The sequence below is a fragment of the Setaria italica genome, chromosome VIII, assembly GCF_000263155.2.
Source record: "Setaria italica strain Yugu1 chromosome VIII, Setaria_italica_v2.0, whole genome shotgun sequence".
Lineage (NCBI taxonomy): Eukaryota > Viridiplantae > Streptophyta > Magnoliopsida > Poales > Poaceae > Setaria > Setaria italica.
The window spans coordinates 39,290,924-39,304,028 of NC_028457.1; the positions used below are offsets into that span (position 1 = coordinate 39,290,924).

The window sequence follows — 13,105 nt, forward strand, 5'->3', positions numbered from 1 at the left end:
TGGGCGACCCCGCGGCGGTCCATGCGGCGACGAGTGTGCAGGCACCGAGGCCGTCGGTGAACCCGGCGGCTTCCGGTGTGATGGTGCCGACCGTGACGGCAGCGTCAGGATCGGCTCCCACCTCGGCCTCGGCTCCCCCCGTTCCCAGGGTGTGGAGAGGGTCCGTCCTTCGCTGGGCATCCCATGAGGACCCACCGAGACACCTCTTCACCCTGGACGACGCCGCGGAGTGGCACAAGTGGCAGGCGGTGCAGGGTGGCCTTGCCCACGCCCACGCGGCTCTGTCCTCGACGTTGGGGGCTTTGGACAACACCGTTCTCCCTGGTAACCAGGTATGTTGCTTCTCCTGTTGGTGATCATCATCTCCCATTGCTTTGTCCCTGATGGCACGTTGCTTCGCAGGCCCTCCAAGAGTGCAGTCGGGGAAAATCCGATTTCCTCCAGCTGGAGCGGGGGCTCTGGGAGTGCTTCAACATGGAGAGGGAGCACACCAGGGAGCTGTCTATGCAGGTCGCTGCCGCCTAGGGGGTCATCGGCGACCTGCAAAGGCGTGAGGGGGTGGCGCTGGAGGAGGCGCGGCGATCGGAGGCCAAGCTCCAAGCCGTCATCGACAGGGCCAGTCTTGACCACGAGGAGTTCCAGGCTACCGCTGAGAGGGCCCGCCATGACGCTGAGGAGCTTGCACGGCTGAGGGGGGAGCATGAAGCCCTCCAGAAGACCGTCGAGCGCATCCGGTGCAAGCGGCACCAGGCTTTGCAGGACTGGGATGCCGAAAAGGCCAAGAACGAGGAGGCCGAGAAGGTGGTGGCTGACCTTGGCACGGAGGCCGGTCACCTCCGTTCGCAACTGCAGGGACTCCAGATCGCCGTGTCTCAAGGAGCCAACCGGGAGTGCGAGCTGAAGGCCTGGGCTGACGGTGAGACTCCTTTCCGTTCCCGCGTTCCCGTGGTGTTGTGGTTTGTTCTTGATTTGGTGGGCTTTTCTGGATGATTCCTGCAAGCGAACTCGCCAAGCTAAAGGGCTTGCTCGATGCGGAGCGCAGTGAGCATGGCGCCCTGCGTGATGCGGTCCGCGTTGTCTGCGACGGCTTCGACGTGGTTCCGAAGGAGGGGTCGAGCTCTCTGCCGGCTCGTGTCCTCCGGGTGCGCCGCCGGAGTCGCGAAATCGCTGTGGACGTGCTTCACACCGGTGTGCGGCGAGCCTTCAGGGTCTTCGGCTCCCACTGTTCCGGCATCAACTTTGCCGGGATGAGCGGAGGGTACGCCGCCGGTTACTCCGAGGCTAAGCTGGACGAGATTGATGCAGCGGTGTTCACCCCGGCGGAGGCCCTCGCGAAGCTCCTGGAGGATGAGGCCGACCCTCCTGCAGACCCCCCGTTAAGTTAGCTGTACCGGGCTTGCGCCCAAATTGTAACTATGTTAGTTTCGAACTTGTTTTGTGATGGCCATATGGGCCTTTTTCTAACTTTGCCGTGCGAAAGTTTCCGATCCCCTTTACTGTTCCTTTGGGCTTGAAAGATTAGAATACGTTGTCGGGTGTGTCAGTAAGCTTTGATGAGCGAAGGTGCCGTAGCCGCTGGGGCGTAGGTTTTTTCGCAGTCCGATCAATCTTGCTTGAGCACCGTTCGCGCATTCTTTTCTTTTTGCGTTCAAAAGTCTAGAAAGGGGGGCTCGGTTTTGAAAGAAAAAACGTTTCTTTTAGATGGTGCCAAGCGGCTTGGGACGGAGCCCCTGATAGCCCCCGAGGGGTATGCGGCCCTGGAACATGGCCAGGGTCAGGTACCCTTGAGCTTGATGGGGAAAAGCCTGAACCGAGATGGCTTGGGGTTTCTTTTTCCGCAAAAAAGAAAATTATCAAAATTGCAGACAAGTTTGTGCAGAACTTGGAAATAAGAGCTATGGGTAAAAGCGCCTTAGCTGTTCTATGTTCCAGGCGTTGCTGAAGATCTGCCCGTCGGGAGTCGCCAGCTTGTAGGTGCCTGGCCGTAGTACTTGCGCGACGATGAAAGGGCCTTCCCACGGGGGGGTTAACTTGTGCCGACCCCTGTTGTCCTGGACGAGGCGGAGCACCAAGTCACCGACGTTGAAGGCTCGACCTTGCACCTTACGGTTGTGGTAACGCCGTAGGGCCTGCTGATACTTAGCCGAGTGCAGTAGGGCTACGTCTCGTGCCTCATCGAGTTGATCTTGTGCGTCCTCGAGTGATGCCTGGTTTCCTTGTTCGTCGTATGCCTTGACGCTCGGCGATCCGTACTCTAGATCGGTGGGCAGAATGGCCTCGGACCCGTAAATCATGAAGAACGGGGTGAAGCCCGTCGCCCGGCTGGGGGTCGTCCTCAGGCTCCAAAGGACTGCGGGGAGCTCAGCAACCCACCGTCCGCCGAACTTTTTAAGGCAGTCGAAGATCCGTGGCTTGAGACCCTGGAGTATCATGTCGTTGGCTCGCTCGACTTGCCCATTCGTGCGGGGGTGTGCCACGGCCGCCCAGTCCACTCGGATGTGGTGGTCGTCACAGAACTGGAGGAATCTCTTCCCAGTGAACTGCGTGCCGTTGTCGGTGATGATGGAATTTGGGATCCCGAAGCGGTGGATGATGTCGGTGAAGAACTGTACCGCCTGCTCGGACCTGATTTGCGCCACCGGTTTTGCCTCGATCCATTTGGAGAACTTGTCGATGGCGACAAGTAGGTAAGTGAAGCCCGCGGGCGCCTTCTTGAAGGGTCCGACGAGATCCAGCCCCCAGACCGCGAACGGCCACGTGATGGGGATGGTCTGTAGCGCCTGCGCGGGCAGGTGAGTCTGGCGCGCAAAGAACTAGCACCCCTCACAGGTGCGGACTACCTGGGTAGCATCGGCGACTGCGGTTGGCCAGTAGAAATCCTGTCGGAAGGCGTTGCCAATGAGGGTCCTTGGCGCAGCGTGGTGACCGCAGGCTCCGGCGTGGATATCCTGGATCAGCATCTTTCCCTGTTCGATCGGGATGCAGCGCTGGAGGATACCAGTGTGGCTTCTCTTGTAGACCTCCTGGTCGATGATGACGAAGGATTTGGCGCGGCGCGCGATCCTACGGGCCTCCGTCTTGTCTGCCGGGAGCGTGTCGCGGACGAGATAGTCGAGGTATGGGGCTCTCCAATCGGTCGGGGAATCGGCCCCCACCGTGGGGTCTGCCGCGATTTCCATGACCATGGGGTTGGACGGATCGGCTCCCGGGGCCGAGTCGGGCAAAGCGGTGTCGACCCCCTCGGGACTGGCACTCGGGCCTGGGATAGGTGGCGTGCTGCCGACCTCCCCTGAGTCGGGGCCCGACCCCAGGGTTGGGGGTGCTTTGCCGACCCCTGCCGGCTCTGGGTAACGGATTGAAGGCTTCAACTGGTAGCTAACGAACATGCCATCAGGGATGGGCATTCGGCCGGACGCCGCCTTCGCCAGCTCGGCGGCGCCTTCGTTGAAGCGCCTTGCGACGTGGTAGCCCGTCGAACTTGTCTTCGAGCTTACAAACCTCGTTGCAGTAGGCCGCCATCTGGGGTCGTGGCAGCTCCACTCCTTCATGACTTGTTCGACGACTAGCTGGGATTCGCCCCGGATGTCCAGCCGACGGATGCCCAGCTCGATGGCGATGCGGAGCCTGTTGAGGAGGGCTTCGTACTCGGCGACATTATTGGACGCAGGAAAATGGAGGCGAATCATGTACCTGATGCGCACGCCCAGAGGAGAGACGAAGACGAGACCCGCTCCGACGCGGGCCCTCATCAGCGACCCGTCAAAGTACATTGTCCAGTACTCCTGCTTCTCCGGCGCCGATGGCGTTTGAATCTCCGTCCACTCTGCCACGAAGTCGGTGAGTACCTGGGACTTGATGGCGGTGCGGGGGGCGTAGGTGATGCCCTGGTCCATGAGCTCAAGCGCCCATTTCGCGATCCTCCCCGTGGCGTTCTGGTTCCGGATTACCTCGCCTAACGGGAATGACGAAACAACCGTTACCGGGTGAGAGGCGAAGTAGTGGCGTAGCTTCCTCTTCGTGATAAGGACAGCGTAGATGAGCTTCTGGATCTGTGGGTAACGTGTCTTGGACTCGGACAAGACCTCGCTGATGAAATACACCGGGCGTTGTACCTTGAGAGCGTATCCCTTCTCTTCTCGCTCCACCACCAGGGCCGCGCTAACCACCTGGGTGGTCACCGCGATGTAGAGCAGGAGGGGCTCGCCGTCGGTAGGCGGGACTAGGACCGGGGCCTTCGTCAGGAGGTCCTTGAGTTGGTCGAGTGCCTCCTGGGCCTCGCCGGTCCATTCGAAGCGGTCAGTCTTTTTCAGGAGTCGATAGAGAGAAAGCCCTCGCTCACCGAGGCGTGAGATGAAGCGGCTTAGAGCCGCCAAGCATCCCGCGACGCGCTGGACTCCCTTTATGTTCCGGATTAGCCCTATGTTGCTGATGGCCGCTATCTTCTCCGGGTTCGCTTCGATGCCGCGCAGGGAGACGATGAAGCTTAATAGCATGCCCCTTGGGACTCCGAACACACATTTTTCGGGATTGAGCTTAATACGCTTATCCCTCAGCCTTTCGAAGACTAGTTCAAGATCGGGGACGAGCTGATCGCCCCTCTTGGATTTGACTACGATGTCATCAACGTAAGCCTCAATGGTCTGCCCGATGAGGTCCCCGAAGCACTTTAGCATGCATCGCTGGAAAGTAGCCCCCGCGTTTTTGAGGCCGAAAGGCATCTTGACATAGCAGTAGGGGCCAAAGGGGGCGATGAAGGAGGTGGTGAGCTGGTCGGTCTCTTTCATCACGATCTGATGGTAGCCGGAATATGCGTCGAGGAAGCTGAGAGTTTCGCACTCGGCAGTTGAGTCGACTATTTGATCTACGCGTGGCAAAGGAAACGGGTCCTTTGGACACGCTTTGTTGAGACCAGTATAATCGACACACATCCTCCATTTCCCGTTCTTTTTTGGTACAAGGACAGGATTAGCCAGCCACTCGGGGTGGTGCACTTTCTTGATGAACCCGGCCGTCAGAAGCTTCTGGAGCTCTTCGCCGATGGCCTTGTGCCTTTCCTCGTCGAAACGGTGCAGTCCTTGCTTCACTGGCTTGGAGCCGGCCTTGATGTTCAAGGAGTGCTCGGCGACTTCTCTCGGAATGCCAAGCATGTCCGAGGGCTTCCACGCGAAGACATCGCTGTTTGCGCGGAGGAAGTCGACGAGCGCGCTTTCCTATTTGGGGGACAAGGCCGCACTGATCCACACGACTCCTCCGTTGGAACAGCTGGGATCGAGGGGGACCTCCTTGATGCCTTCGGTAGGCTCGAAGGAGGTGTTCGGTTGCTTGGAGTCGGGCCGGCCCTCGGTGGCCTCCGCGAGCTGGACCGCCAGGTCGCTCGTGACGGTGATGGCCGCGGCGTACTCGCAGCACTCTACGTCGCACTCATACGCCTTCTGAAAGGTCGTGCCGACGGTGATGACCCCGTTGGGCCCCGGCAGCTTGAGCTTGAGGTAGGTGTAGTTGGGGACAGCCATGAACTTTGCGTAGCATGGCCGTCCCAAGATGGCGTGGTAGGTTCCGCAGAACCCTACTACCTCGAAGGTGAGGACCTCCTTCCTGTAGTTGGAAGGGGTCCCGAATGTAACGGGCAAGTCGATTTTCCCGAGAGGCATTGCCTGCTTCCCTGGCACGACGCCATGGAAGGGCGCCTTGCTGGGATGGAGGCGGGAACGGTCGATCCCCACAGCGTCGAGGGTCTCGGCGTAGAGGATGTTGAGGCCGCTGCCCCCATCCATGAGCACCTTGGTGAGGCGCGTCGTGCCGACGATGGGGTCGACGACGAGAGGGTAGCGCCCCGGATGCCGGACGCGTCCAGGGTGGTCGGACCTGTCGAAGGTGATGGCCGGCCCCGACCAGTCCAGGAAGCCCGGAGTCGCTGGCTCGGCCGCGTAGACCTCCCGGTGCTCAAGCTTCTGCTGGCGCTTGGTGTCGTACGCCGCGGAGCCGCCAAAGATCTTGAAGCAGCCGTCCACCTTGGGAAAGTCGTCTTCCTTCTCTTCGTCGCCCTTCTTTTCCTCATCGGGCTTCCGCTTCCGGTCGCCTTTCACCGGATTGCCCACGAAGTACCTCTTCATGAGGTTGCAGTCTTTGTAGGCATGCTTCACGGGGAACTCGTGGTTCGGGCACGGTCCCTCGAGTAGTTTGTCAAAGAAGCCGGGAGTGCCCTCAGGGGGCGGCTACCCTCGCTTGCTCTCGACAGCAGCCACGAGGGGGGCCTCGCGCCGTTGTTTGCCCTTCTTCTTCTGCTGACGGTTGGAGGTGCCTTTGTCAGCATCCTCCTCCCGCTTCGCCTTGCCTTTGGAGCGGTCGAAGATCGCTCCAACAGCCTCTTCGCCCGAGGCGTAGCTAGTGGTGATGTTGAGGAGCTCCTCCGTGGTTCGCGGGCCTGGGCGCCCCAGCTCGTGGACGAGGGGCCGGCAGGAGGTTCCCGCTAGGAAAGCCCCTATGACGTCGGCGTCCGCGACGTTGGAGAGCTCGGTGCGCTTCCCAGAGAAGCACCAGATATAATCCCGGAGGGACTCGTCCGCCCCCTGGCGACAGCTCCGGAGGTCCCAGGAATTGCCGGGGCGCGTGTACGTGCCTTGGAAGTTCCCTATGAAAACCTCCTTTAGGTCGTTCCAGCTGCGAACTCGTCCCGAAGGGATATGTTCCAGCCAAGCTCGCGTTGAGTCGGCTAGGAAGAGGGGTAGGTTGCGGATGATAAACAGGTCATCATCTGCCCCGCCGGTTTGACATGCAAGCCGGTAGTCGCTAAGCCATACCCCAGGATTCGTCTCCCCTGAGTATTTGGCTACATTTGTGGGTTGCCTGAAGCGCGGCGGAAAAGGCGCGTTCAGGATGCGCGCAGAGAAGGCCTGGGGCCCAGCCGGGCCGGGGCTCGGGCTGCGGTCTTCCCCGCTGTCGTAGCGCCCGCCACGGTGAACGTGGTAGCCTCGATCTACCCCGTCCTCCCTATCCGCGCGGGAGCGCCTCAGCGCGTTCAGGGTGTCGCGGGCGTCGCGGACGGGGCCGACGCGCTGGTGGACGGATCGAGCCTCGCCTCCCACGGGTGGTGGCGTCCGTCGGGCGGACGCGGCCTGATTTGCCCTAGGAGGGGGTTGATGGACAGACTCCCCCTGTCTTTCTGGGGGCGCGTCGGGCGTCGCCCTGCTGGCGTTCTGCCCGCGTCGTCGGGACGCGGAACTTTCCGCCTGCTGGACGGCGGCACATTCGAGCAGGTTGCGCATCTCTTGGCGTGCCCGTCGCTCCTCGGGCATCGCCGGTTCGGGGAGTTGCCGGAGCAAGATCGCCACAGCTGCGACGTTTTGGCTGGCGCGGGCGAAGAGCTGTGGACGCTCTTCGTCCGCGCAAATGCGCTGCTGGACATCGCGCGCCCGTTGTCGTGCTCCGCCCTCGTGGTGGGGATGCTCGACTTCTTAGCGGGCACCTGCGCGCGCCTCCGGCTGCTGAGAGCACTCCGGTGCCCTTGGTAAGGCTCCGATTGTAGCCGCGGCGCGCGAGGGGGGAGTCCTCTGTCTCCCCTCGGCGCCGTTGCCGTTCGACCCCTCGGAGTGCACATCAGCCATGAGACACTCTCGCGAGGGGCGGGGGCTCCCGCTGCTGGAGCCAATGTCGGAGATCATCCTCGCCACGCCTGCGAGCTCGTTGCTCGCGGGCAACGCGGTCATGGACCGCGTTAGGAGGTGGCCGTAAGCCCCCGTGGCGTTGCGTAGCCCGAAGGGCCGTCCTCCTAGTGAGGGCCTTCTGGTATGCGACCGGCCGCACGCCGCTGTCCTGGCGGCGGGGCCAAGGATAGTAGGACGAGCAGGCAAGACGAGGATAAGGATCAGCTCGATCCCTTCCCCGGTGGCGAGGAAGTCCAGGCTCCCGAAACGGATCAGGGAGCCCGGAGCGAAGCTGCTATCGTAATTGGCCATCATAGGCTGGAGACGTACGCGCAAAGGTCCCCTACCTGGCGCGCCAACTGTCGTTGTCAAGATTTGCGGATCAAGACTTAGACTAGTAAATTTCTTTTATGCGCGTAAGGCTTCAGATGGTGGCGTGGGAGACACGGGTTTAGACTGGTTCAGGCAAGGGAATCCCTACGTCCAGTATCGAGGATGCTCGTATTGCCCACGTGGGGTTCTGTAGTAGGGGTTATAGATCGACGAGAGAGGGACTGGTTCCAAGTCTCTTTGTGCTTGTGCTCTCAGGGAGCGTAGTAGTGTGTTGTGGCTTGTGGGAGAAGAAGCCGATCCCTTTCTCCAGCCCCCGGTGCCCCCTTTTATATCGTAAGGGGGCGGCCGGAGTTACAGCTGAGACCGGGCGATGAGGGTCGTAAGAGTTTAAACGTAGTACGGTAAAAATACGGCAAGAAGGGAGGAACCAAGTTCCTAGACGCCTGGCACCTTTGCCGGCCCTTGACGAGCGTCGGCGTGCATGCTAGAAGAGGGGGGGCGGCCGTGTGCCAACTGTCATCGCGCCCTACAGATAGCATCTTCGGCGTCCGTAGGCGTCAGGTTATGATGAAGGCATTTCGTCGTTACTCTGGCGTCGGTTGGGAGGGGCGGCGGATGCCACCGTCCTGATGATGGCTCTTGGAGAGGGAGCGTCACATCCCTGCTGCTGGGCGCGCGGGGCCCGAGGGTGCGCGGGGCCCGAGGACGGGCGAGTCTTCCCTCTGCTTCGGTCGGCGCAGGCCATGAGTACCCTGCGGCGAATGGAAGGAAGCCGCCAGCACTGTAGCTTGTACAGTGTGGTCGTGCATGGGTACTTGCAGCGGGTTGCGTGAGGAGCGCGGTTATCCTTCTTCCTGCCAGGCCTGCGGCGCATTTATGACGAGGCCGACAAGGGGGAACCACGGGATCGTTACCTTGTCCACCCGGTCCGCACCCGAGGGGGTCGTCCGTCCTGGGGGCCCTAGTGAGTCCGACCCCTGTGCTCGGGGTCGGACGAGGCGGAATCTTGTGGCAAGGGATCGGGCGCCCCCGACCCCGGGGTCGCGGTCGGACGAGGCGGAGCCTCGCGGCGGGAGGTCGGACGCTCCCGACCCCGGGACCGCGGTCGGGCGAGGCGGAGCCTCGTGGCGGGAGGTCGGACGCTCCCGACCCCGGGACCGCGGTCGGACGAGGCGGAGTTTTGATTATTCTGGGTGGACCTGGGCCATCATTTTTGTTCTTTTAAGCGGTATTTAGGAGATCGTTAATATTTCCCCCAACAACTATATTTAATCACCTCTGCATATGCTTGTATTTAATATAGATTGGCCCTATTAAGGTTTCCTAGTTTTTATGATCGTTCCTTGTCAACCTAGGTTTATCTTTCTGTTCGGTAGCTATGCTTAGCTGCTATACTTGGGTTATGGTGGTTCTAGGGAACAATATGATGAACTTATTTTACTTATGCTATACGTTTCATTAATACTAGATCACCATGCTTAACTAGAACATGGAGAACCACCGAGGAAAACAGTACAACCACATGAACTAAATGGATCTGGTCTTGGCTAATTAATTAGAGACTCTAGTTTTAGGATAATCTTACCCAAAGGGCAAGAGGGGCTCATAGGTTGTGCGATGGCTTCTCCAGCCAAGGGGTGTACGCACCACTTGGGGGCGGGTTCATCCCCTTATGAGGAAACCTTAGCGGGTTATCACTTATTAGGGAATATTTGTAAAGGCCTCATAGGGTCCCTATGCAATCACATCTCGGAAGTGTGGTATTGTGCTTGGCCGGCACAGTGTGGTTGAACTTTTACATGACTTGTGGTGAAAGTGTACAACCTCTGCTGAGTGTATAACTGTTCGATTAGTCGTGCTCACGGTTAACAACGGTCTGGACCCTTGCATGATAATTGAACATGAAGATGGACTTAAACTGTGGTTTATGTTTCTATTAATTATGGGTTGGTATATACTTATACCTTAGTAATCGGGTGCTAATAAAATTTGACCAACTAAAAATACTTAACGCAGTCAACCAGTCAGTCTTTCCTTGTTTAAGCCTTACATTCTTATTTTCTACACAGTTGCTGGGTACGACATGTGCTCACCCTTGCTATAACCAACATTGCTCAGAAGAAGAAGCTGCTATCAAGTTGTTGTGAAGATGGTATTGAGTTCTAGGCGTATGCAGCCTATGAAGTTTGGAGACTCTGTTTACATGATACTGTTACTGTTATTCACTAATGATGTCACTATATGTATGAAACTAGATCCTGACATACATATAGGTATCAATTGGTTTTGTTTTAAAACCGGGTGTGATAGAAAGGGTTTTGGCAGGGGGATGGGTACGCTGGATGCATGTTGACATCCATTTTCTGAACATAGTCAACCACAAAGGATAGAGTTCCGAAGCCGATAAGGGCAAAGAAGACCGAAGCGAAACCGACTCCACTAGATAAGCGAAAGAGCCTGGAGATGTATCTTAGGAAGCTTTAGTTTTAGTTTTTGGATTAATTGTAAGTCATTGTTGTAATCGACTAGGATTTGGTACGTGCCAGGGTATAAATATAAGCATAAGGCATTGTAATCGCATAATCAGCACAACAATCCTTCCTTCCCCCCCCCCCTCCCCGGAAAATCTTAGGAGTAGGAGTAGAGTAAAATCGGTGAGTTTCTTCTTGCACGCAGGGCTGCATCGGCTTTGATCTGAGGTGAGCTTGTAAGTACCGTCACCAGGTCATTACGTTACCTGTATCAGAACTTTCTCAGTTAAGTCTGATATTCTAATCTGTTAACGTAAGGCTAGTTAACGAGTTACCAAGAATTGAATTGGGCTGCATCGTTTCGACCTCCTATTTATCTTCGAAGTGCTCATAGTTATCAAGTTGTTTGGTTTAATTAAGTTGCATCGCATAGATCTCTTAATTACATCAAACGCTCGTAGTTATCGGGTTGCTTAGATCTAATTAGGTTTGTACCCCCCATCGACTTCCTAGTTGTTTCTAAGCTCACCAGTTATCTGATCTTTACCCTCACCCCTTGCATTACAAGCCAATAGCTCTTTAGTATGAGACTGCTGTTGTGGAGCCGATGCTGTCTTGGTTGGGTCCGATCCATCCATCCTAGTAGCAGTCCGATGCCATCGAGCTGATGGCCACGTGCGCGGGACCTTGTTATTACTTTCTAGTCTTTTAAACCAGAAAGAGCGAGTTAATGCCCTGCGTTGCCATGCTGTCTTGGTTTAGTCCGATCCATCGGCTCGTGACATTGATTAGCTCCAACGGTCTAATTAACTAGAATGTAATAGACAAGTTATGTCTTGATGGCAGCTGTTTTACTTAGCTCCAAACGGGGTCATAATGACACATGATAGATCCAATTTATATTTGAATTTGGAAATAAGTTGCATTAGATGCATATTTTAATTGTTACATACACGTGACAGGTCCAATTCTTTTAGATAAATGACAGATACACCTCCGTGAGCGAGATTGCCCATGAGTTTGCCGGCCTTTTTTCATATTATTTTAATTATCTAATTGCATCTTTTATTCAAATTGATGGCTCGGATTCATTCAAACTCTTACCTTCACATGTTTTATGGAGAACCTAGCAAAACGGTTAATGGTCTAGCAAATATTAATTGAGTACTCCGTAAAACCTTCACATAATCATATAGGAGGAAATAAAAAATAACATGGTACAACTGATAAAAACAAAGAAGTTTGATCGGATACTTGGTCAATAATGCCACATTGGTCACCTCTGAATTATTGTTAAATTATATGCATTTCACAAAGTTCAATTGTCTCTGGATTTTCCAAAATAATGCAAATATGAGCGGACGCACTGGTTGTTGTGGAACTAGCGTTGCATACATAATATGATTTTGTTCAGAATAGTACACTAGCAAATACATACGTGGTATTTAGGAACGGAATCAGGAAGTAGAGTGGGAATGGCGACGACGTACCTCTTGTCAGAGAGGAAATTTGATATGCCTTTGATAAAATCATTTTGCACGGCTGCAAGTTCAGTGCCACTGCTAGCAGAAAGAAAATTAGGAAATTTGAATTGAATTGGTCAATAATGCCACATCGGTCAGTTACAAATGCTAAACTATAGGCATTGTACTAAGTTCAATTATTATCTATATGGATTCTCAAAAAATAATGCAAAATAGTATGATTTGTTCAAAATAGTATGGGTTTTGGAACTAGCATAGTATGATTTGTTCAAAATAGTAGAATAACACACACACGGAGTACTTAGGAACACAATCAGGAATGAAGTAGAGTGAGAATGGAGAGGTCGTACCTCTTGTCAGAGAGAGAAATTGATATGTCGGTGACGATATTTTGTTGGGCTGCAGGTTCGGTGCCACTGCCAGCAGACATTGCACCATCTGTTACTTGGCTGAGGATGGTACCCAGAATCTCCGTCATGTTAGGACTTGGGTGCACGGACACGAAAGCCCGGCATTGGAATCCATCTCCTATTGTCTGATACACCAGGTCCGCAAGAGTTGTTTTGCCCATCCCTGCAAATCCAAGAATGCATACCATTTCGTGCTCCTGAAGCAATTGGATGACCTCCTCCTTCTTTTCTTCCATGCCCACGAGCTCCGATGCATCCTTGTGGAGGAAGAGAGCTCGAGGGTCGGTGGTCAGCTTGCTACGGTTGCAGATGGCGTCGCCAATCTTCTGCATCTTGCCGCACTTCTTCGATACATCTTTGACTCTTTCCATGAATTCCTTGAAAGGGCTGTCTGTGGCTTCCCGCTGGATGAAGCTGCCGTCACCACGCTCCAAACCGAGAGTGAAGTCGTCGATGTCGTCCTCCATGTCGTAGGACAGCTCTCGGGCCTCTGTCATCCAGTTCTTGCATGCCGCATCAAGATCCAAGCTCCCCCATAACTTCCACAGGACATGGTGAACTGGCTCGAGCTCGGATTTGATGAACATGATGTCTCGCCGGGTCTTCTTGTTTAGTTTGTACTCATCACCCAGCAAAGCAGCGAGCTTCACCAGGACCGGCCCCAACGCCCCGGTCGCCGCGGTTACGGGGGCAAACCGCTCCTCCATCTCTGCCGGACTCTCTATGCGCAAGCGACGAATGGCAGGAGCAGGCTTTCTGTGTAG

The 13,105-nt window shown here is 55.8% G+C and overlaps 1 protein-coding gene across 1 annotated transcript in view; it reads right to left on the minus strand.

Moving 5' to 3' along the window:
- LOC101776168 (putative disease resistance RPP13-like protein 3) overlaps positions 1 to 13,105 on the minus strand; it is a 28,621-nt gene extending 15,516 nt beyond the window's left edge. The window contains exons 1-2 of the mRNA XM_012848315.2: positions 12,282 to 13,105; positions 11,938 to 12,006 (exon numbers count right to left, since the gene is read on the minus strand). Of these exons, the coding sequence (XP_012703769.1) occupies positions 11,938 to 12,006; positions 12,282 to 13,048 (836 nt within the window). The 5' untranslated portion in view covers positions 13,049 to 13,105. The remainder of the gene's footprint in view (positions 1 to 11,937; positions 12,007 to 12,281) is intronic.